The 25,863-nt window shown below is 38.0% G+C and overlaps 2 protein-coding genes across 7 annotated transcripts in view; both read right to left on the bottom strand.

The window, feature by feature from the left end:
* The window catches only part of TXNRD1 (thioredoxin reductase 1), a 155,317-nt gene that overhangs the window by 45,508 nt on the left and 83,946 nt on the right, over positions 1 to 25,863 (bottom strand). For 4 of the 6 annotated variants that reach the window (XM_037848323.1, XM_037848322.1, XM_037848320.1 and 1 more), the window contains 6 exons: positions 24,998 to 25,107; positions 5,891 to 6,013; positions 4,359 to 4,431; positions 2,482 to 2,601; positions 616 to 758; positions 78 to 193 (listed from right to left, as the gene is read on the bottom strand). In XM_037848323.1, coding sequence (XP_037704251.1) covers positions 78 to 193; positions 616 to 758; positions 2,482 to 2,601; positions 4,359 to 4,431; positions 5,891 to 6,013; positions 24,998 to 25,107 — 685 coding nt within the window. Of the gene's footprint in view, positions 1 to 77; positions 194 to 615; positions 759 to 2,481; positions 2,602 to 4,358; positions 4,432 to 5,890; positions 6,014 to 6,803; positions 8,585 to 24,722; positions 24,874 to 24,997; positions 25,108 to 25,863 lie in introns of those variants that run through there. The other 2 variants (XM_037848325.1, XM_037848321.1) reach the window with 2 other exon arrangements.
* Positions 9,033 to 20,271, bottom strand: EID3 (EP300 interacting inhibitor of differentiation 3). Its single transcript, XM_037848327.1, has one exon. The coding sequence runs from the start codon at positions 15,379 to 15,381 to the stop codon at positions 14,278 to 14,280; it is 1,104 nt and encodes a 367-aa protein (XP_037704255.1). The 5' UTR covers positions 15,382 to 20,271; the 3' UTR covers positions 9,033 to 14,277.

Consider the following 25,863-nt stretch of genomic DNA (forward strand, 5'->3'; position numbering starts at 1 on the left):
ACCAAATGGGTATTGAAGAGAAAAACAAAAGCAAAAATCCACTCAGTTTTTCCTTCTTCCCTACTTGTTTTGCTTACCTGCTGATGCAATACTCCTTGTCGCCAGGGATGCCCAAGTAACGTGGCCTTTCACCAGTGGCAATGAGAAATCTCTCAGCTGAGTAAATTTTTTCTTTGCCTTTATTATTTGTAGCCTACAAAGAAACCAATATGTAAACTAGTGATAAGTTATTACCCCTTAAATTGTAACTTTGCAGTTAACAAAGGCCATTCACTACATTATCTAATTTGATCCTCATAAAAATTTGGAAATACAGGAAGAGACATTAAGGCTGAGTAAAGGACTTACTCAAGGTTACAATGCTAGTAAACAGCAGAGCCAAGACTCAAATCCAGGTAATCTGACTCCAAATCCAGTGCTCTTACCACTTTACCACCTCAAACAGAAGGCTCCAGAAGAAGGCATGGCTGCAAAACCACCAAACTGCACAGCATTGGTCGTTCATAGAGGCCATGATTTTTATTATAATAATCATCTCCCCTTTTCCTCCTCTACTCCCAACCAAAGATTTAAAAAACAGAAAAATAAAGCTGTTCAAGGCTGTCACAAAATTACCTTAATCCTATGAGGCCCAACAAATTGTCCATAAGCATTCTCGTAGGTGACCTTTTTCTCCCGCAGAGCCACCCGGTAGCCCCAGTTTAGAGAGCCAATGTAATTCTGTACAGCTTCTGTCATTTTGTCCCAGTCGTGTTTAACTGCATAAGAAAATCAGACAAAATGTTTAGGCTTTCAACTGCCTGCCAAAAATCATTTCTCATTAACTATTCACATGGAATAGAAAGAGCAAAGCCTTTAGTATAAAAGGAAAAGTCCTTCATTTTGAGCATACCTTTTCATCTTCAAATATACTTTCCCTTTTAGAAAACTACTATGAACAATTAAATAGTGCAAGGCTTCCTAATAATTTTCAAAACTAAAGTAACCATATACAAATTTTTTTCTTTCCAATGAACTAGAAGTGTACTTTGGATTACAAACACTGATTGCTGGGTTATGGGGCATGGCAAGGCCTTGCATTCTGCATTTATAGCAGACTCCAGGGGATTCTGATGTCGCCAAGTTTGGAGTTACTGAACTGGTAATAGTGTCTAGACCAGAATATGGTAAACTATAGCCCAACCTGCCAAAACCAGCCCCAATCTTATTTGTAAATAAAGTTTTACTGAAATCCAGTTATACTTATTTATTTACATACTGTCAATGGCTGCTTTTGCACTATAACGGAAAATTAGAGTAGTTGTGACAGAAACCATATGGTTCACAAAGCATATAATACTTACTATCTGGTTCTTTGCAGAAAAGTCTGCCAACCCCTGATACAGACAAGAGAACTTTTAAAATGCAAATCTCTTTGTTCCCAAAACCCCCATCTCATCAAACAGAGGGAGAATCTGTGATTCTATCATATTAAACTAATCCTTTGAGTCAAGGTTATCAATGTAGTATTAAATTTCAAAACCTCAGAAAGATAAAAATCAACCATTCATTCAAAATCAATCATTCATTCATTCATTAATACCTTAACATGAATTAATTATCTTACCAATGACTAGGAAAATTGTAATAGGATACAGGTAAAATACACACTGACTGATGGTGAAAAGGCAACAGCTTCTGGGGAAGCTGTGGTTTGGACTATTCTATCATGGAAATGATGAATCTGAATCTTAAAGTGGTTACATAACTTGGACACAGAGTAACTGATGAAACCAGGACTATTAAGACCCAAAAGTCAGCCTTTGGAAACAGGAATCATAACACAAAAACTGGCTTGCAGTCTCCTTGAGAACAGATTGTGGATATTCAATTCATAGAATCATAAAATGTTAGAATTGGATCAAACGTTAGACATAAGTTCAATTTAAAAAAAGAAAAAATGTGACTGCAGAGGTCACGGTGACAGGAAAACAGTGCGAGGGAAGTGGCCTCATTTCAATATTTTATCAGATAATACAATCTACTTTCTAAAGTAGACAATTTCCTCTTCAACTTTCTAGGGTAAGTATTTTTAATCCAACGAAGACTAACCATTGCCTTCCAAACAAACACCTCCTTCTCCCCGCAAAAAAAAAAATCAGCTCACGAAACAGATTTCTTTGGGAAGAGAAAAATGCAACAACTTCAAAAGAATGCAAAATATAACTGTACTTCCTTATGAAACACTATATAATTATAGTGAATGTAAAGAATTCTGGGTTTCTATTGTAGATCATACTCTAAATGCACTAACTAGTCCTACTATAACTATGTAGCTCTCTGACACATGCTAACCGCAGTGATTTTATCTATACAAAAATATAAGCAATAAAAACAACTTCAAGGTTATTCACGAGCTTCTTGAAAATGGATAGTGCATTCCAGGATCACAGCTCAAATCCCCCAAAGCACAATGGAAGAGTAGCTCTCCCCAATCCATACCTGTCTCTTCAACTTTCCAGCCATAGTTGCGAGAGTCCTGTAGGGCTTGTCCTAACAGAGCGGCTTGGTGCATCAATTTTTTAGGTATGCAGCCCACATTCACACATGTTCCTCCAAGACCTGCATCAACATTGAGAAGTTTAAAGCCTACTTTACAATGCTTCAAAGAAAAAGGTCAACAATTATTATATTTCTATGAAACTTCGTAACTTATTTGCTTAATGTGACTGATAATATTGACATAAGTTTATTCCTACATCTTCTGACAATTTCTAAGTTCAGATGGCCTTACATACCAAACACAGTGACATCAGCTTAAAACAAAACAAAAATGAGGGACAGACTTTCTCATACTTCAAAGATTCAAAATTATTTTATTGCTAATGAAGATGCCAGAAAATGAAATTTTGCTATCTGCACAATCTTATGCTTGCCATTGAATCTGTGCATAGAACTAACTGGCAAAGGTTAAGCTGGGCATGGACTCAGGAGGATCTGAAACTACATACAAAATTTGATGTGTATGTACATTTTTCTCAGGAGATGGTTTATGCCTTTCACAGAGGTATTCTTTTTTGGGAAAAAAAAAAAAAAAAAAAAAAATAGAAGCTTTAGTATCCCTGATCTTAAAAAGCATGGTGACAGCTCATTTCCACTAGAACAAAATGTAGGCAGGTGGAGAGGTGGCCAAAATTACACAAGCCATTAGTGCAAGATGACAGTGGACTTCACAGCTTAGAAAATGTAAGTCCAAGGAGAATGCTACCAGGGTGTCAAAATAGAGTATGAGCTTCATAGGGCAGCAGGACCTGTATATACACAGCACCAAGAGCAGTGATGGACAGAGTTGACACAATAAATATTTGCTGAATGGATGAATTAGAAATTTTGACAACTGTTTTACACGGACTTCCTGCTTCTTGCCTCCTTCTAATGTAAACAGGCTAGATAAGCTTTATAAAACTTATATATCACATCACCTCCCCTGACTTAAACTCCTCAAAGTCTTCCCATTATGCTTTGACTATATCAAACTCCTCATATTGACCTACAAGGCTTTGTACAGTCTGCGTTCCTCTCCAGTATTACCTTGCACTACCACCTCCGGCTACCTCACCCCCCAGTGCCATAGCTAAAAAAGGCTCTTTCCTATCTCCAGGCCTTTGTATGTGCTACTCTCTGAGAAAGATAAAGTTAAGTTCCCTGGAAGGTTCTTCCCTGGATTTTGGCATGACTGGCTCATTCTTTAGGCTTCATTGAAATGCCACCTATTCAGAGGCCTTTGCTGATCATCCTCTAGAAATTAAACTCTCTCCTTCACCTAGTTTCTCTTTATCACATACACCCCCCACCACACACACACACAGTTTTTTCATTACCATTTGTCATAATCATAAAATTCTTGCTGATCTTTGTCTCCCCATTAGAATGTAAACTCCATGAGGATAGGAACCTTGTATATACCATGTTTACTATTCTATCTCCATGGTCCTGATCCTTAAGTGTTCAATAAATGTTTGCTGAGTAAGTGAATAATAAACACGTAATTCACCAAGGCTCAGAAGAAGCAAGGGCAATCCATTAAGGCATCTGTTTCCAGATTGTTGAATGTGTGTGGATTTAGAACTGAAATCCAGATAAAAAGTTTAAACTTTCAGTTATTAAGCCCCTAAGCCTACTAAGTTACACAATACTTAACTTTGCCAAAGAACCCAAATTTTCAGAATTTAACCTTAGTCCCTTTTAAATTGATGCAAATGAAAGAAATATGTGATATTTTATTTTTTTAATTTAATTTATAATTTAGGTTGTAGGATCTATGTAGACCAGGGCCAGGGAAAAACCTGTTTCTACAAATTCAATTCTAAAATATTTACCCCATCTAGTTCCAAGAGGAGTTGGAGTGACAAAATCCAGGACCATCACCTTCTTGTCGTATTTGGCTGCCTCCTAGAAAATAAAAGTATTAAGTTTAATATGTTAAAATGAGTTGGAAAGGTTAACATGATAGATGGAAACAGGCTATTAAAAATGCGTGTTGTTTTTATTGAGCTATAAGGCCTAAAACATAAGTGGTTGTTAATACCTCAAAATTTCACATGCCATAATGACTACTGAAACTACAGGATAAAAATGAAGAAGACACTTAAAGATAGCGGCAAGGACAGCTTTAAAGAATATGCAGATAACAGATGTGAAATTGTCAGAACCAGTCGGAAACCTTAGAAATCTCTTGCACAGTTCCACTCAAACAGGAACAGATATAGCAATAATCCAAAAAAAGTGGCCACTGCCAAGCAAGTAGCAAGTAGAAGGTAAAACAGGTTTGCTGACTGTCTCTAGACCTTGATTCAATCTCTATTGCAAAAGGTAGTATTTTAAAAAATACTTTAAAGTCTTATCTAATTGGAGTTTTTCTTCTGAAATTGTCAGATTTCGTGAAATTTTTATGCAAGAAGTCCATGAAAAAGTTGGTATCTTTGAGGTTTCCAAATTTTCATTTTTAGGGTAGTGAAGATAATAATCAGAAGTTCATCTTTCAGAGCATCCTTTATCCTTCTCAGAGAATAGGCTCTGTGTATTGGGCAACTAAATTTCCAAAGGTTATTTGAAAAGACTGAGTCTGTATGTCCCTCAAAAACAGTCACAATAGTAAAATAATTTATGTATTATTTATGAGTCACTTTCAACAAAGCACTGATTAATGCTAGACAAATAACATTCACTAATTATTTTTTATTTGGCCTGCTACCAATTTGGACAGCTTTATTTGAATCTACCTTTAATCATTCACCACAAGCTACACCTTAGGAAAAAGTATAGTCACTTCAGCTTTTAAAAGACTGTCAGGTGAGGGTGACAGGTCCAAGGGCCCCACAAATGGAAACCGTTTTTTCATTCAAGGTGGCTTGCTTCCTCCCATTAGCTTGAGGCCAGGAGCTTTGCTCCCAACCTCCTTTATTTATGCCTTGTCTTCTCTATTGCCTATAGGTCAATTAGTGGTTGTTCTCTTAAATCACCTCTTAGACAAAGGAGGCAAATCTAAGCGTAAGAAATCTAACTTCTTGCCATCCTTCTATTGAGAATGAGAGGTTGTGAATAGAGAAATGGTCTAACGCTTATAAGGAACTATACTTGTTTCATTTCAAACCATCATTCCCATATAACACCCCTATTGTTCTTTAAAAATCAACCAAACTTAAAATGAATGAAAATGTGTCTTGAAATACTGGGCTTGGTAATTTTATATAAAGAACATAAAAGTGGTCCCTCAACATGTTCTGCCCAAGTTAATGTGCAAAATGCCACACCAGTGGGTCACACAAATTCCAGAGTTTGGAGAACTTAGCTGTCAGGAATGTCAATGTTCTAACCATAATCCAGATAAGCACAACACAAGGAGCCTTGCCTTAGCAGCTGCCAGTCCTCCTGAGCCGCCTCCAATGATGATGAGATCATAGTCATAGGACTCCAGAAGATCATCAGAGCCATTCATTTTTAGTAGCTTTTGAAGCCTGCCCTCCTGATAAGCCTAAAGAAGCACAATGGAAGGGAAAACAATTTAACTTAAAAAGCTCTGTGAGGGAGCCTTTCTTTAAGGAAAAGAATAAAAAATTTTCAAAGAAAAAATGTTTGAATGTCAACCCTCCTTCACACAGTGATTGATAAACTTGCTTTTCTTTTAGGTTATGACCACTTAAGGACTGGGTCCTAATGACTTTTCACATCACTACTAACTACTCTGAAATGTTCATATAGCATTTTTACAGAGGAAAGGTCCTAACCACCCAACAAAATCCAGTTAGACCTAAATTAAACTTGATCATCAGTCCTTTATCCTAAAATTTTTAAAATAGGTTTTAAATTAATTTTAAAAGAACATACTGTTTAACTGAGGCATAATATCTAGAATTTCAGAACAAAATCATTCATTGACCTGTAAGAAAAGTTAAATGTAACTTGCTGCTTCTGCAAGGCATTTGAAATAAGCACAACTCTGTTAATTCAAAGTTCATTTCTTTAATCTGCATAGGCATGAAGTCACCTATATTATATATATATTTAATTTCCATGTATTTAACACTTAACAGGTTTCATAATTTAGGTTCTAGACTTTTAATTTATGATTTCATTTTACTAGTTTTTATACACATTAGTTACAGTTCATTTTGACTAGCAATTCTGTTTGCTGGATATATTTATTATCTATTATTAACAGTCTGGTAACAGATAATGAATGGGAAAGTTGTTAACAAGCACAATAAAATACTCTTTTAAAATCAAGTCTTAACCTTAACAACCAAAAAACCCCCCAAACTTACCAGCCTAGACTTCACATTTCTCTCCTGCCTACCATCAGGTGTAGAGGGTGAAAGGCAGAGCGTGGGGTCAACAGAAGAATAAGGTGCTTGGGATGTGGAAAGGGGTGCAGTGGAGGGATGAGAAGGGAGCACAGCATTGTGGCTGCCCCTTGGCAGCACGGCGGGTGCACCGGGTGGTTCAGGGACCAAAGGGAGAGCACCTGGAAACCAGCAACAATGGGACCAAGACGGCATCACCCTGACAGTATGCACAAAAGGTCTAACATGAGAGACTGGTAAACACAGCCAATATTCACCAACTGGCATTATGGCAAAGGCTCCTCCTTCAATACAAGGCACTGTGGGGGGAAAAACAATTTGGTAATAGCCATTCAGATCAATATAAGCTCCAGATAAATAAACATCACTCCCTACTTTGTCTCAAAGAGCATGAGGCTAACTTGGTGGCTTAAAAGAGTTAATAAATGCAGCTAGATACTCTGCAAAAATATAATACAATCATTTTTAATCTCAGTGTCATTTTATCCACACTGTTCTTAGCACAGTGACAGAGCACAATCATTGGTTATGAATTATAAATGAAAACCACCGATTCTTGTAACCTCATTCCCCACAACATGTTTACTAGAACAAAAGAAAATGCATCATCATGCTGAAAAGCCACATACTCCCTCCCTAATAATGCTTATAATCTGTTCTTTACTGAAATTCTGTATCAAACCTGGGTTCTTATGGTTCTAGCTTAAAGTCTAAATATATCAACCAGCACACAGATTATACAAAGAAAGCTCTGAGTGAGCCTGGACATTTTTAACTCTGTGAAGTACAATGAGTAAACTAAGACTACCACAGATAGGACAGACACTAAGAAGACAGACAACTGAAACATTCAGCTGACCCCAGAAACAACAGTATGTTTTTAGATATAAATCCAACTTATCAACTGTGAAATTGCTATCATTCAGCTTCCGGTAAGTGTTATTTCACCTCAAATATAAAAAAAGATAGTCAAGAAGAAGACAGCTCCCCCAGATAGTGCAAGAAGGGAGCACAGAGTTGGGGTGGACAGGGAAAAATGCCAGCACCCTCCTCCTCCACCACAATTGCTAGAAATAGTGACTGCTGACTCTAGTGGTGGATGTAAGGACAGGGGTTCTCAAACTTTTTGGTCTTAGTATCTCTTGACACTCTTAAATTACTAAGGATCTCAAAGAACTTCTGGTAATGTGGATTTTATCTATTCATATTTACCATGTAAGAAATTAAAACTAAGAAGAAATTTATATGTTACAAAATCTAATATACTCATTACATGTTAAATATTTTTATGAAAAAATATTTTTTAAATTAGTGAGTTGCATTGTTTTACATTTTTCCAATGCTCTTTAATGTCTGGCTTATACAGACCACTCATACTGATTTCTACAATCAATCAGTTTCAACATCACCTATCATAGCTTCTGGAAAATTCCACTGTAGGCTTGTAAGAGAATGAGAATGAAAAAGGCAAATCATATAATTTTGACCTCAAAGACCTCCTGAAACGGTCTCAGGGCCCACAAAGGAACAAGCCAAACCATGCTTTGAAAACTACTGCTATAAGTGTAGATACATACACCTCACCTGCAGATGTTTGCCACATTGTTCACCAGACTTGTATGCTGAATATTCTTCCATTTGCCTCTCACAGCAACGCCACCCCCAGTAAAACACTGCTCCAGATTCCCAAAAAAGGGCACAATACTAAAGCAATTCAAGTGTGGCAGACGTCTTTAAAATTAGAATAAGCAACTTTTACTCCCTCTCCCTGTCACACACCACCCCCCAATAAAAAAAAAAAAAAAAGATTGATATCCTTTGGCCACAGAGTTGTACCAGTTTTTCCTACCATTGTACACAGACTCTGGAGTCAAAATGCACTTGGTTAAAATACTTGCTCCATCACTTTCTAGTCTACGTGACTTGGGCTAATCACCTAATCCTTAGGAGCCTCAGTTTTCTCATCTTGTAAAATGTAGTTAATATACCCCTGCATCTCTCCAAACTGCTGAGTATAAATCAGATTATACATGTTAGCACAGTGGCTGGTATGAAAAAAAAGCCCCTTTAAAGTTACTAATTCTTCCAGAAGAAACCTGCCTGAGATCAAGTCATGAAGCTCCGAAACGTGTTTTCCGGATGACCCCTGCTCCCTTCCACCAACCACCCCACCCATCCCCAGCCCCCACACATGCTCCTGAAATGCTCTTGCCCCATCAAATCCTGCTCTGGTATATAGACAAAATGGCATGACGTTACATTACTTTTATTCAATGTACAGAAACACCTGATCCTTTCTAAAGCATTCCCTTGGCAGGGTAGGGGAAATTCTCTTACCAATAATCTAAGACCACAACACAAGGAACACTTCTTGATTAAGTCTCCCTAAAGTTTTCCAAACAGCAGTTTCCTGTTCTTTCCTGCAATTACAATAGCACATCAGGACAATGAGCAGATTGCTCACCCTACCTTCTTCTTGTCCTTCAAGATTTAACTGGAAGCCTTATTTACAGCCCCTCCCCATCACCACTGGATGGGGAAGTACTCCTCTGAGCTCCCACCACCACCATCACATGGTCCAATCACCCCTACAAGGACAGGGACCCTATCTTTCATTTCTGCATTCCCCTACACCAACTGTGCATATACGAGACATTCAAAAATATTTTTAGAGAAAAAGACCTACGTTCTAGTTCCGACTCTATGTACAGCTGGGCTTCAGTTTTTTCATCCATAAAAATAAAAATGTTGAAAACACTTTGGAAAGTAGCAAAGGGTATAAAAACAGTAGGTTAGGAGCTTAGATTTAGTCCAAATCAACCTGACTTTCCCAGTTTAAATGTCATCTTGGATAAGCTGCTTCAATTCTCCTGCCTCAGGTTTCTTATTTACAAAACTAAAGGGGATAAAACATGCTTTTGTGAATTAAACAAGATAATCCATGTAAATGCTTAGTATAGTGTTATCACACAGAGAGCATTCAATACAGTACTAATGTATGGCTCAGCAAAGTGGATGTTAAAATGAATGGTAATTGGAAGTTTAGGTTTCTGATGGGGAAAGGAGCCAAACAGCAGATAGATTTACAGCCACAGCTATAGAATTTGTTTCCTTCACATCCAAATTTCTTAAATTTCATTGAGATTTTACACCTCATGTGCAAATAAACAGCCTGACTTTCCATGTCATACAATCATGTCTGAGCTATCAAAAAACAAGAACTACAAACCCAGCAGTGATTATATAACCTATACCAGGTCTGTTTGCTTCCTTTGAAATCTGCTATATTGCTGGCTTATGCTGCAGTATCCAGGGGAACTGTGCCTCCACACCGTCTTGCTTTGGATGATTATGGACCAGTAAAGCAATAAAGCTAAATGAAGATTTTAAAAATTACATGTTTTCTATAATTGACTAGGTCCTGGAACTATGACAGGGGTTGGCAAACGACAGCCTGCAGAACAAACCCGGTAGGCCTGTTTTTTAACAGCCTGAGCCAAGAATGGTTCTTATATTTTTAAATGGTGGTAGGGGGTAGAGGGGTTAATTCAAAGAATATTTCATGACACATGAAAATCATACAAAATTCAAATTTCAGTAACCATACATAATTTTATTGGAACACAGCCACACCCATTTCCTTACTGTCTGTGGCTGCACAACAGCAGCAGTGCCAGTCAGTTGCAACAGAGACCATACCTTCCACAAGGGCTAAAATATTTGCCATCTAGCTTTTTATAGAAAAAAATTTGCCAACCCCTAATTAAGGAAATGCCAAATCAATGGTAACAGGTGATGCTAGATGGAAAATATCCACAGTAATACAGAGATGAGTGCAAATCAAAGAACCATCTTCTTGATCAGGAAAGTAGAGATGCCACTTGATCCTCCTCCGAGGAAAATTAAGGAAGGTGATTATCAGCATGACCAACCAGGTATCTAAGCCTTCAGCTAGTATGTGCCCAAAATATCTAGAGCCAAGGTAACACTTAATACCTACTCTGTAACTAATATTCTAGTAAATGACTTATAATTTTAAAAATTTCATTTCAAATGCCTCCTCCCAGAGGCCTTCCCTTACCTCGCTGATGTAATATCTCCACCATTAACCAATCAGTTTTTCTTTGAGCAATCAATGTCAAGAGGAATACTGTCTCCCACTCTGTGGCAGAGAGAATAATGGCCCCCAAAAGATGTCAAAGTCTGAATCCCAGAACCTATGAAAGGTTTGCCTTATGTGATAAAAAGGACTTTGCAAATGTGAGTAAGTACCCTGAGGGAGACATTATCCTAGACTATCCCTTGGGCTCAGTGTAATCACAAGTGTCCTTATAAGAAGGAGGAAAAGGAAGATTTGAATACAGTAGACAACAGAAGAGGAGATGTGTGACAACAGAAGCAAGAGGCTGCAGTGGTGTGAGAAAGGGAGCCTAGGAAGGCAGGTGGCCTCAACCCCCAGAATCTAAAAAGGTAAGGAAACAGATTTCTCCCCTCAGAGATTTCAGAATGACTAGCCCTGCTGACATCTTCATCTTAGCCAAATGAGACAGCTTTTAAACTTCTGACCTCCAAAACTGTTAAATAATAAATTTGTGTTGTTTCAAGCCCTAGGTTTGTGGTAATTTGTTACAGCAGCAACAGGAAACTAACACATCCTCTAAAATATAAATTCCATGAGATGGGCAACTTTCTGTTCACTTTATCACCAGTGCCTAGGAACAGTACCTAGCACAGTGGGCACTCAAAATATTTTAGTAACAACGTGCCAATTCCAATGGATTCTCCATAACAAAGGCAAGGGGTAAGACAACAAGGAAGTCATGCCTAGACTAAAAAGAAAGCGAATGAACCATTACAGAGACATGGTCACCATAGAAGGACATGGAACCATGAGATTTGCTGACCAGATTTAGAGCATGGGGCACCAACATGAGTGCCCACAATGAACCAGATACTGTGTTTATTTACATTATCACATTTAATCTTCTAGATAAAGTCTTCCAAAGCACATATCATTTCCATTTCATATATGACAATATGAAGACCCTTAAAAGATTATGAAACTTGCCTATGAGTCAAGCATTGAAGCCAAAGCTATATAATTATAAATCTCTTGCTCTTCCTACTATATCATACCCACTAATTCACATTTCAAAGTATTTGTCATGTTTTAAGTTTAACTTCTAATTTAATCCATACTGATAGGTATTATTTCCATGTTGCAGATAAAAAAGAAAACTAGAGGCTTACCAGGTTAAACAATTAAAGTCCATAACTAGAATGATATAGAGTCAGGATGCAATCCCAGATCCTTTGAATAGAAAGCAGTTCTCTTTAAAATTCTAGCTAAAAAAAAAAAGAAAAAAACAAAACCTAATATTCTCTAAAACTGTTTATTTCATTGAATCTCCAAGACTTAAGCCACACTATTAGTGGAAAACCAGCAGATTTGCAGTTTAGTTCACCCCTAATCTCTTTAACTGAATTCTCATCTCTCAATTGATTAATTTTCCTTTTTCTTCAAAGAAAGCAGTCACTATAATTTCAAAGTGATGAGACAACCCATGTGTCTCATGATAACCAGTAAAAATAGAAGCCAGCAGGGAACTTCAGTGAAGACCCAAAAAATTACCTCCCCCCAAATCTTTAAATTCTCTATTAAATGGTTTTAGTCATCAGTAAATGTCAAAACCTCCCAGTAAAGATCCTAAGGCAATGAACAGAGCAATCTGGTAGTGAGTAAAGAACTGGGGCAGGGTCACTTTGTTATTCTAAGAGCACCTTTTCCCCAAACAGCCGGTCTCTGGAAAATCCAAGGAATTTGGTTGGTAAAAACATGAAGTGAGGGATCAGTAAGACAAAATGATACTTCCATGACTGTTAAATCAAGGGGTGACAGAGACCAGGAAGGGTTAGCAATCCTTCACGTGAAAGGAATCACTACTTTAAAGAATAAATGGCAGAATTTCATGACAAAGTTCTACTTTTGCCAAAAATCCCCATTATTTCTGGTGAAGAACCACACCTCCTCCACCCCTACCCCTGCCACACACACAAAACACACCCTCCCCTTCTCCAATCTTGGTGTCATTCATTTAATCTTTGGATTTTCCTTCCCTGTACCACACTGAACTTTAGAATAATTTTAAAACTTTACTGTATGCATAAGATAAATTTATACTTGCCAAATAGACATGTAACGACAAAGTTCTACACCTACCAAATACTGTGCTCCAACAGAGATCAGGGAAAGAAGCTTATGACATGCTCACTGTACCTTCAAAAACAGTTTTCTTAATCAACCAAATTTTCAGCAATACCCTCCAAACAAGGTTGTAATTTATATCTTAAACAACTACAAACAACAACCAAAAAAGCCTCTATGGCTTTACAATAAAGAACACTGAGATAAATCATATATTTTAGCTTAAAAAGGAACAGTTTGGGTTCCAAGCATTTAAAATTCTTTTAAGAGACGCAGAATTAAATTGGAACAAGGCTGTTACATGATGAAACATCACTGACTGTAAATGGCACTCTGTGCATCAGCAGAAATTACAAAGAAAACTAGACGTCCTCTGAGAAGAAACTAAGTAGATAAAACCTGTAACTGGAAAGTCAAAGATTTTGTCTGAAGAAACACGACAAAAATATCTTTTAATCTAATCTCTGAGGATACTAATGGATGAGGATATTTTTGCCCAGCTTAGAAATAAAATGGAGTAATTTTCCTAGAAATCTTACAGTTCTCTTGTGCTATAACTTTCATGTTTGCCCTCATTATTTCCCTTCCTGGAATGCCTTTCCCGTCTTCTGTGACCAATTCCTACACACCTTTCAAACACTTAGTTGATGCCTTCCCTTCTATAGTACAGATACTCTACTTTTTGTTGAGTTCAGTCACAGGAGAAACTGTCTGAAATATGGATCTTACTGTATCCTCTATGCAATGAAGCATGGCAATTGCCCCTAAGGATGCATATTAACTGTTTATATATAGCCTTCCTTGACTACCCATTTTTCTCATCCATTCTCCCCCTCCTCCCCAACCTAGTTAAGGAGCCCATTATACCCCCTTAGCTCCCAATAACAGAAGCAGCAAAGCAGGTATCACAGAGCATCATAGTTGATTTTCTGCATTATCTAATACCTTTTAATTTATTAAATGCAGAACTTATTTTCAATAATACAGTCTTAAAGGGTATTTAACATTTCACCATGAAAACGCCAGTGAATTTTCTTTCATAAGATCATGACAATCTTATAAACTACCAAGAAAAATACACTACAGAGTAAAAGTTTCTGATATTCTTGAAAAAATTTTTTCCCACTTTAGAAGACATACAGTATGTGCTTCTATTTTGATTTTACTCTCCATTTTGAGATATTTAAGAAAAAACAAAAACACACTCTACCCCAAGCAAAAAAATCTTTACTATGAGTTTGTAATCATAGCCTCTGAAATCTCAAAAGTTGCCACAATATTTTTCCAGTCTTGTAAACTCAAAGATATAACTCCTTGTTTCCTGCCGTTGGAAATGCTATCGTTTCCCTCTCCCATTTGGTCAATATTAATTGGCTCTAATACTGGCAACCTGTCTTGGTCAAGCCTTATTCTTGCAAAACCATCCCTTATAATGAAAGAAACATAAAATATATTCTCCACAGTGCGAGAAAAAGAGTTTGGATCAATCACAAATTCAAAATAGGACACAGGACTATCAGGATACTTTCGAAAGTAGGTTTGCAACAAGCCTAGGATTCTTTCTACTTCTTTTTCTGTGGCTTCTTGATTACTACTCAGGTCCAACTTCTTCAACTTTGTCGGCATATCCCCATTTTCTTCCATTTTGTGAGCTTTTTTCTGATGTTCAAGACGTGACTTTCGTGCAGAAGGCTCTTGCTTGAAAGAACCAAAAATGAAATGGAACGTTTCGGCTTGCAATATCCAGGATGTTGCTTCCTTTTGTACCGTCTCCCAAAAGGAAAGTGCTATAATATCATCACAATCACTCAGCTCATCATGTTCATCTTCCATCCAATTTAGACCCACAAATATAAATAGAAAGTCACAAAACGCTACTTGATTAAAAAAGCTTATATCAGAGTTTAACTGCTTTGCCTTTTCTTTACCCACATCAGAAGCTAAAACAAGAAACTGGGCATCAAGGGCTGCTTCTCTTGTTCGGCACACTCCATCAAACAGGACATTGGCCTCTTGAAGAGCTTCGGTTAAGGAGTCGCTCGCTGTGTTCACTATGTCATCACGATTCTGTTGGACATTATAGATGAGCTGCCGGTACTGCCTGCGGATATTCCGACACTTTTCTTCGTCCTCTGCAAGCCTTAGGTTTCGGTGTACCCCTGCTTCCCCATGGCTGAAGTTGTCAGAGCAGTCGTAAGCCGCCACTACATCCTCCACCTTCATCGGTTCCTCCGCCGCCGCCTGCTTCACAGTGTACTCACTACAGGTGATGGGCAGAGCTGGCTTCTCTCCTTTCTCTTCGTCTCCCCTCGGGGAACCTTTTTCATCAGACATGTCAGCTACCGATGGTGTTGAGCTAACCGCCTTCCTAACGTCTCAGACCGCGGCGTAAACTGAAGCACGCAGTAGAAGCCAAAGAGGACGCCCGCCCATGCGCACTAGCAGCCGGCCACGGCTACGGCCCCGCCCCCGCGCTGGCGAGCAAGCCCGCGGCCGCGCGCTGCATGCCACGCAACAATGGGTATTTGATTAACACCTGCTCCAGGGATGGGTATTAGCTTAGCGTTAGTGACAAGTGTAACCTATCTTGTAAAGAAACTCCTTTCCACAGTGTTATGGCAAAATCTGAGAGGGAAAGAAGGTCCCGCTCTTTAAAACATCCGCTGATATATAGTGCACTCAGGTCGACCTACGTTTTTCTTTCTTGCGATTACAAGGTTTTTTGTTTTTGTTTTTGTTTTTGAGAAATAAAAGTCTGACTCGATTATAAAATGCTTGTGAGGCCAAGAACAGTGAAATGCAGACCCCAATTTTCAAAGAGGCCGCCTCTCAAGGTTCATTTGCAAGGTGGCAGCTTGGAATTCATTTCTTACAAATGTAAATTTTGTTAATTATCTTCGCAAGCCCGGAAAAGTAAAATCCCCCACCATTTATCCCAACACAAGTTCTAAGATGGGGATGGGAGTGCCCATGGGTAGCGGGGCAAGCGCATGCGCGGTAATGAGGTTTGGGGGTGGGGGGGAGGAGGAAGGGAGCGCACTACTAAGTAATTTTTGGTTCTCCACCACCCAACGGTGAAAGAATGGTGTAGGTTAAGGTCCTCTGAGAAAGAGCGGTTTATTTGGAAACTTCCCAACTGACTAGGTTATAAATCTGTACCCTAAAAGCTGAGGAAAGACAGGATTTTAAACACAATCTGTTATAAGGATATGAAAGCAGATGCTGTAAACTGGGTGACGAATCTGCAGTGGAAAATTCACCCACTAGTTCAATGGAGTCACTGGAAATTCGCTTACAGTTGGAGAAGGGGCTCGGCTCATCAGTCACACAAATATTAAAGTAAAGGTAACGTTGGGAAGGAATTCATTTCGTTTTTAAAGAGGTCATACACACTCTCAACTCACGCGATACAAAGCGTTTTAATGACCAGAACAGGTGCCCCTCAGGGTTTAAAAAAAAAGACGAACCACACTGCACCTGTCATCATGGGCTTCAAGGCACCAGGAAATAAATTAACTTCCTTCCTGTGCATCGAGACTGGTTCATTTTTCTTAGAGTATTAGCATAAAGTTTCATGCAAATACATGACCAGCAAAATCCTTATGATGCCACTATTTGTCCACAATTATTTTTTTAAGTAGAGGTAAATCAGAAAGAAATATGCATTTTTCAAAAACAGCATGTATAACAGTTACTTTTGAATATACATTATCCATCTCTATTGGCTTCTCAAAAGCAAAAACTTGGGTTTTAAACCTCCCAAGCATAGCGCTTTTCACCTGAAGGCACTCAAACAGGCACTGAATGAATAAATGAATGTAGATTAAAAATTTGTTCCAGGACCTACTGGAAGTTATTTGGCAGCAAAGATCAAGCTCACAGATTAGCAGAATAGATCCTACACAATGAAAGTAAAATTCGATTGTTTTTATAACAAGTCAACCTCATCCCCTCTCTGCAATATAGGAAAAATAAGACACTAACAAATGTGAAACCAGGATCATTTTAAAGAGCCATGTTTTCACTAAGTCTGACAGTTACAGAATATTTAAATCTATTTTAAATCTTACATGAAAACATACAGTTAAGAATCCCAAGACCCAAAACGCAAAAAAGTTTGCTATTGGCCATTTTCTTGGGAGTTGAGGACTCTTTCCTTCTGATAACCACTTTATCGTCAATAAAAGCAGTTTATGAAAGATCTCCAAAAGACAAGCCAACCTTCCAACACTAGGTATTTATTTTTTCCTGGGCTTAGTGGAAGGGAAACAGGCTTACACCAATTTGCTTCATACAGAGCCTTTCATCTAAAATGGCAAAATGTTTTAGAAAAAATAAATTAACTCTCCCAACCTACTTATAAAGTATTAGTAATACCATTTATAGGGATTTCTCAGGAGATAACAGCCCACACAACTTTCCCAGAGGCACAAAACACATCAAGGCAAGCATTATGAATAAATTTTGATGTCCAGTGCTTTCATTCTATGCTAAGTCCTGCCCCTAAGGGGCAGGAACCTTAGTAACATGCAACTTAGATCATCTTCAGAAAGTCATACTTGCATTACAGACTGCCTTTACAGTACATGGTTTTAGACATTGCCTCAAAGTAAAGCAATCTCAAGTCTAGTGATTTTCTCCTAATAATTTAAAGAGTAAGATTTCTACCCTTGTGAACATCAAAATCACTAAATGGCTTAATCTTCTCTCCAATACTTGCACCATTTTTATCCCCTTGACAGTTTGCCCATGTGTTAAGTTTACAAGTAAACAAAAAGTAATTTACCTTCTGCAGAAAATAGGACACTGGCTAAACAGCAATGTTAACTTTAGGTGCAAACTAAGGATTCACACACATCCCTTACATGAACTGTGCTCATTTTCCCATGTTCTCTTCTGCTCTTTACTCATATGCATTCACTTTTTGGTATATATATCCACTTTTTGGTATATACATCTTAACTTCCTACCACCTAGATTTTTACATTTTGCCTTTTTAAAACTTCTATCAGATATAAAGGTATTGTTTTATAATGAAAATGAACAACTATATTTGCAACCATGTCAAAATATGCATACATGAAAACAAGGGAAAAAAACATTAAAATGAAGTTATACTAGTGTTAAAGAATTACTATTTTATTTTTTCCAAAGATGCCCTATTTGTTTATATGTGATCTTTTAAATACTAATAAACTAATTTCCCCAAAGAATAAGAAGTTGTGATTTTCTAACCTATGGTCTGATTACGACAAGTATTTAAATGCAGCTTAAAAAGGAAGCATACATAATTTCAAGTTATACTGCTAAACTTTTCTCACTGGGAACAGAAAGCAGAAGTGCACTGGTACTTATAAGACATAAGACCTACCTTCTTTATGCAATAAGACTAGTTTAGTCAACCTGAGACACAACTGGAGTAATGCCCAAGGGTAATTTAACTCCCAGCCTTCTCCCTCCTGTCCTTTTAGGAGTTGGGGCCCAGGGCTTAACGTGGACCTCCATGTCCCTTCTTCTTTTCTTCAGTCTTTTCTCCTATATTATTTAGCAGTCCTTTTTTTTTTTTTTTAAGAGTTCTAATTCACCAATTACAAGCATTCTTAAGCTCTTTCCCACAACCCATAGTACTTAACACAAACATGATGGTAAGGATGACAGGTCTTCCTGGCCACATAAGAAAAGAACTCAGATAGGGTCCACTATCTTTTCCAGTGGAGTTTTGATTGCGGAACTAACTTGTAACAAATGGGTTTGAAGAGATTCTTTTGAACCAAAGCCAGGAACCAGTTAAGTTTTGAATCCCCTACTCTAACCAGATATACCTATCCTGCTCTTACCACATCCCTAAGCCTTTCTGTTTCTTCTTTCATAGCAGCATTTCTCCCCTCATCAGTCAAGGTGTCTGTTTAATATTGAACTCTGAAGAAATGTGGTAAAACTCCTAGTTTTGTTTGTCAGGTATATTCTCTCTCTCATCTTAATTTTCCTTAAGGTTATGTGTGTATCTATTTTTGCTTTGTTTTGTTTTTTTTTTTTTTGGTATTAAAGGTAAATTTTGCTATGACCAAGGCAGATAATCTGTTTTAAAATGAATTTCTGAAAAGACCACAGACAGTAGGAGGAAACAAACCTGGGTTCCAACCTGGTCTATCAGCTACTAGTGCTATCTTAAGCAGATTACTTAACCTCTCAACCTCCAATGTCCTCATTTTTAAGATGGGAATACTGCTACTTACATCATAAAGTTACCATAAATACTGAATAAGAATTATGTAATGGATCTGACACAATGTTTTCACCTTTGAGTAGGTCTTGATAAATCTTAAACTATCCAAAAGATAGCAAAATGTTCAGTAAATGTGAGACATTAAAAAGAAAAAAATTTATAAAATCCTTGGATGTTGCTTTAGGAATAGAAAAATATTTAAAGGTTAAATCCATAAAGAGGAATACAGGAATATATCCCACTGTAACAAATACCAGTTGAAAGGAAATAACCATATAACAAAATAAAAAAGCTATGAAGGTTCAGCTAATGAAACAGTACTCTGAAGGGTCACTCTTTCTACCAGAAATTTTAGAAGGTGCCCACAAAGAGTCAGGAATTATGTGCAAAATTTTGTGGGTATGTACATTTCCCTCATGAATAGTTCTTGGATTTCAGCAGATTCTTTCAAGTCCAGGAGCCAAGAGTCTCTGAATCACTATTCTATTCAAATAAGATGGCATAATTATTAATGAAGTAAAAGATAAAATGGAAGTCAGGTCCCACAAAATAATTTGGACTCCCACACTAAAATACTTCAGAGTACATAAAACACACGCCTTGCTCTGTGGTCAAAAGTCATACACTTAACTGACACTTCAGAAAACCTAGTGCTGGCTGACTTGCCAAGCCTCAAGAATTAATATAAACAGGAGTGAAGAGAATAGCATCTTTCAGGTTACAATCAGAGCCAGCTACCAACTCTCTTGGAACAACTTACAAGTCAGCAAAGACCAAGAGCATCATTTTGATAGAAAGACTAGGGGGGAAGTACTGGGTATGTGGCTCTGAAAAGTGGCAGAGTTGAAGTAACTCAGCTCTGGAGGTTGGGTGCAAATCAAAAACTTTTTAATTTATTAGTTTCCACCTTTTTTTCCAAAGTTTCAGTTTCCTCACTTGTAAGAAACTTGCAGACATCAGCCATGTGCCTTCCCAACTGACAGAGGTGTTCTGGACACCATCAGACATTCTTCAGTGAAGATATCCTCTTGTTGATGCCTTAGTTTGGACACTTTTATGGCTTAGAACTGTCAATTTGTAACCTAATAAATCCCCTTTATAAAAGCCAATCCATTTTTGGTATTTTGCATAACAGCAGCTCTAGCAAACCGAACAATAACACATACGGTACCTAACCCAATGTCAAGAAAAAGATGCTCAACAAATGGTAGCAAAATAGACATAATGTGACTTTCTTCCCAAATGACCTACGTACAGACAATGGTGCTGTCGTATAGCATTTTAAAATTTTGAACTGTGATTTCCAATACGCTATGCTGAATCTCTTCTAAACAACTTAGAACTTGGTGTCTTATAAAGACAGCCACCTTAAATAAAATCAGACACCTTTTAGATTTTCCACGCACTTAAGTCTTCTCCTCTGGTCCTACCATAATCCATTCATTCAACAAATATTTACTGAATGCCTACTAGGTATTAAAAAGAACACAGAAGATAAAAAAAATAGATCATTCTTGTCCTAAAAGAATTTGCAATTTAGCAGGTAGAAGAATGCTGTGCAATTCAGCAAGCATCTAATGAATGAATGCCTCCTCTGTACCAACACTATGCTAGGAATACCAAGACTCACATGGGCTCAGCCCTGAATCATGAGCACACACTCACAGCAAGGAGATCAGGCATGTATCCCAAGAGCAGTAAAACAAAGCCGAATACCGAAAGAGTGAGTACCCCAGAATGCCCTTTGCAGGCAGACAGGTCTGGGTTCCAATCCTGGCTCTGCCTCTTAACTACCTGCCTAATCCTGGGCATGCTGCCAAGTTCTCAGGGCCTCCATTTTCTCAGCTGTAAAAATAGACAAAACACTTTCTTCACTGGACTGTTGTAAGGATTTGCCTACTAAGTTGAAAAGAATCTACACATACCAGGCATTCAGTAAATGACAGCTACTATCATTAATAGGCATGTTCACATAGACATCTGTTAAACTTTACTAAATACACAGGACCAATAATACTAGATCTCCACTCTTGACATGCAAGCCAAAACAATTATCATTGCCAGGATTCCTCCTTTTCCAGAGATATGGTTTTGTGGAAGTGCACAGAGGGAAGGAGTGGCCAAATCTGGCCTTGAACTCCAAATATGTAGGGAGTTGGAAAAGTGTGGTTGGGCAGGAAGAGAAGTCAGGAATTGAAATAAAAAACAAAACAGAGGTGGGAAATTTTAGGAAGCATAGCTACAACAGTCAGTATTCCCAAGAACCTCCAGTCAGTGAGGGAGCAGAACAGGAGATAACCAGAAAAGCAGGTTGGGGCCAGATCCTGGAGGGCAAAGAATACCAAGCTAAGGAATGTGCACTTTTTTCCTGGACACAGATGTGGGGGCAGAGAAGTAACAATCAGGAAGATGACTCTGGCAGCAGATGGACTGGAAGGAGGTGGAGATCAGATGTGAGAATTGCTTAAATTTTTTTGGCAAAAGGAAATGCGTACCTGAAATTAGTCTGGGCAAAAGTCAATAAAGGCAGGAGGCAGATATGGTGGAAACACTCAGGTCCCAAGTGAACAGACAGGAAAGGCTCAAGAGAAAATTTGAAGCCTGGACCACCAGAATAGAACAGATAAAGAGCAAACAAGAGTTCTGTGTTGTCAACTGACTGAAGTAGGAGGAGGGGGTATTGGGTCTCAAGATGGATTCACAACCAGTAAAACTGTTACTGTAATCAGCACCAGATAAATTAATTTTCAGTTCTAACAATACTCCTCTTTAAATCTTGGTAGTCCTTATCCCAAAGATTCCAAAGTCTTCTCAGGTAAGCCACAGAACCCGTTTACTTCCCTCATCTTCAACGCAGTCCTTCAAACCTCTTCAGGCTTCAACCTTCAGCAGCCCCAAAGCAGAAAACACTACTAATCCCCAGAGGATAAGGGACTGAGATATTTCTAGAGCAAAATAAATTGAGTTTTCTGTCAATTTTGGTACTTTGGTAGAATAGAGAATGAAAGGGAATGGTGAGAGAGTTACTACATTACCATTCATTTCCTGATGTTTAGTCAATTATCACGTTTGAAAGAACTGCCTTTGTCTACCTTCCCAGGCTGGACCATCTGACCACCAAGCCCACAAGAACCTGTCTGAGCTCTCCCAAAGGTCTGCATAATTCCTTTATGTGTTATCACACACTGCTTTGTGTCTGCCATCTCTCTTGTTATCACTTAAAGAAATTACTCAAATCCTGTCTTGCCAGTTTTAGTCTTATTTCACAAGACTATAACCTTAGTAACTCTGTCAGGTGCTGAATGTTCCAATAAGTACTTTCTCATTCAGTTTGCTTTTCCTTTCAATACCGCCAACAGGTATTTTATACAAGTGGTTTCAAAACACTGAAATCCTGGTTTCCAAAAGAAAACTGCAATCGTACCCTTAAGAACAAAGATATTTATGAAAGTCAGATGTCTTTGAGCAGGTGTAACTCTATTCAGTGCCTAGAATTTAGCCACTCCCCAGTTCCCAATTTATACATGGACATACCAGCCCTGGCCACAAAGAGTATAATAACCTATTTCTCTATTTAGGTATGAAGTGTTAATCCCCTTTTGCATCACCATTTGCTTTTGAGTATTGAAGAATATTCCTTTCTTTGTTTTCCCCAATTCTTTTATCAAATGATTTTGGTCCAACTACCCTATACAAGAAAGCAGTCTCAAACTTGATATTCCTAAGAATTATCTGAGGGGGGATTAAGAAAAAATAAAATAAAAAGGCAGATTCCTAGCTATCAAGGGTTTACTGAAGAAGAATTGGGGTTAAGCCCCAGAATGCAAATTTAACAAGCACTCCAGGGGATTCTGCACAGGTGGTCCATAGTCTACACTTTTTAAAAACATTTCTTTAAAGCCTTCATCCTTTAGGTAGTCATCTAGGCTCACCGGTTCCTTCCATCAGGATTCTTACTCTCTTCTACAGTACACTATGAAAGCAAGGTAGATTTTGCTGCTATTGTTGTTGTTTATTGAGGGGAAAGGAGAAAGTGAGATGAAGGGAAGAAACAAAGAGGAGAAAGGAAACGGGGGCATTTTAAAGAACTCCCTTCTACTGTTGGTTTATGTTGCAATTAAAAGTTTGAAACCCTTAAATTTTTTTTTTTTTCCCTTAAATGCATGGTCATTAGGATTAGAACCCTTATTTCTATAAGCACTCACTTCTCCACTGAATAAATGCATTCACCACTCAAATTCAATGTTCCCTTAAGATTTTAAGAACCCACCATTTAGTCCCAAATGTGTACAACAATAAGCTGGAAATCCACAAAGCTTTCAAACCAGTAGTCCTTACTTTGTTGTGTCTCATCTTCCATTTCTTGGCACTTACAAAAAAAACAAAACTAAATCAAATGATACATAGTAGGAAGTGGTAAATTTACTTAAGAGATGTGACAAGTGATTATTTTGGTTGTTTTAAGTGTGCCTTGCTGGCATGCTTTTCATTCACTAAATATCTGAAATTAAATATAATCACATGGATTTGAAAACATCAGATCATTAAAAACATCAGCTCATATCAATAAAGTGGGTTCCAAAGCTAATAAAAACGTGAATCTTTCTACTCCCATTGTTGTTAAAACCAGGAGCATCAGTAGAATTATATGAGGATCAAATGTTGATGTAACTCTAAATGCAAATTTATGACAGGTGGAGAACACAATATATTTTAAACAAAGCTAAAGTCTTTTTATTTCCTTTAATTATTTTCCATTCATTTGCTAATTCTTTGAAGTCTGGCTCCATTTCCCCATTCTTCAAAAAGATAAATAGGATTCTTTTAGAAGCAAAAAAAGTAATAAAGAAAAATGTAAATTGTTAATGTCTTTTCTAAGGGCACTAATACCTAAATACATTTTTACATTTAACACAGGCCTCAAGTTTTCTTCTAAGAAGCCCAATAATCAAGTATGGGTTCCATTTCTTAAACTCACATGATGTACAGCATCATTCACCATGTCATTCTCCTCCAAGCACTCTTCCAATATCATAGGCCATGCATGACCCGTCCAACCCTCCTCAGCGGATGGTTCTAAGGGAAGATTTCCATCACGTTTGCCACGAGCCAAAGGGAAGATTTATTTTTCTCCTTTTCTTCCACCCAATTGTTAGATCTAGTCTAGAAAAAAGACCCCTGAAGGGAAATGTATCACCCCAGGAACTTCCTGATTGCTTTCCTAGAACCTGGAGTTTCTGAGTCTCCCCTAAGGGATTAAAGAGCAAGCTGACAGGGGCCAACTTGTTGACTGAAGATAAGAATTTCCTGACCCCCTTTTCTTAGTACTTCCCTAAATAACTCACATTCAGAAGCTTAAACTGAGTCTAAAAAATTTTTAAGTTATTTAGATTTACTGGGAGGGAAGAAGAAAGGAAGACCAGGGGAAAGGGGTCTTTTAAAAACTTATCTTAAAAGGTAAGAACAGTCTACATGTTTCCTTTTTCAAGCTTCCCCAGTTCTGAAATTGACCCATCGTCTGATCAATTTAGATTAACATGATAGACTATAAGCGTTTCTTTGTCATTTCCTCAGGCTGTGCTCGCTTAGAGGTTCGTTCTCTAAAAAGAAAAAAAAAAAAAACCCTGTTGTTTTTTTTTTCTAAAAAGGAAAGTCGCGACCTTGATGGGCTCTTTCAGCTCATTCCTAGTTTAGGAGGGTAAAAAAAACATTAATATCGCCTACCTTCAAGGTTTGACCATGGCCGCCTATCTTTCTCCGTTTTACAAACACAACAGGTACTTCGGTTTCCGAGGTCAGTTCCGAGAACGCTCTTTCAAGTCCCTGCCCGTCCTCTGTGGCACAAAAGAACAGATTCGAGTCAGCGTGGTCTTTCTTCAGACGGCCGCGGCGGGAACTGCAACGCGGGGCGGGGCTTCCGCGTCCCGGGGCTTTCCAGTTAATTAACTATGTTCCCTCCGGCCACGCGGGTGACTGACTTCCTTGCAAGTTAGCATGACTTGCTACATTTCTGACAAGGAATAAAGCCTACAATCTGGCGTGTATTCTGGACCCGGTAAATCACCACATTAGCTGAAAACATGGCCTCAAGGCTAGCTATAAACGTCAGAGCTTCATCCGAGTTAAATCATAGCAAGTCTCTGCTAAAATTAAACGCCCTACTTTTCCAGTAAACCCACATTCAGAAAAACCTCAAAAGAGAAGCTCGCGACGTAACTATCTCAGCTTTCACAAAACACCTCCCAATTTAATTTGGTTTTATCCAAATGTGCTTTATCCAGATGTTCTTGAAACTTATGTTTTCTTGAAATTTGAAACCATTGGGCAAAATTAAGAACACTTTGCCCACTTAGAGTACTTTATTTAAGAAGTTTGAAGCAATACAGCAACATCCCAGATGAGATCAGGAACTAATGGTCCGTGTTTACAGACAGGTGAACTCATGCAGAGAATGAGTCAGTGATAGAATTAAAAATAGAATCTGCAGTTACAGTGACATCAGGCCCATTCATGAGGCAAAAATCAAACACTACACTGTATATTAAATAACAATTACTAGCAGCTAACACTTCTACAGTGCTTTGCATAAT

Source organism: Choloepus didactylus, chromosome 8, assembly GCF_015220235.1.
Source record: "Choloepus didactylus isolate mChoDid1 chromosome 8, mChoDid1.pri, whole genome shotgun sequence".
In the NCBI taxonomy this organism is placed as follows: Eukaryota; Metazoa; Chordata; class Mammalia; order Pilosa; family Megalonychidae; genus Choloepus; species Choloepus didactylus.

What these genes read in the sequence shown, in the direction of transcription:
- EID3 (XM_037848327.1), bottom strand. Translation starts at nt 15,381, where the DNA reads ATGTCTGATGAAAAAGGTTCCCCGAGGGGAGACGAAGAGAAAGGAGAG.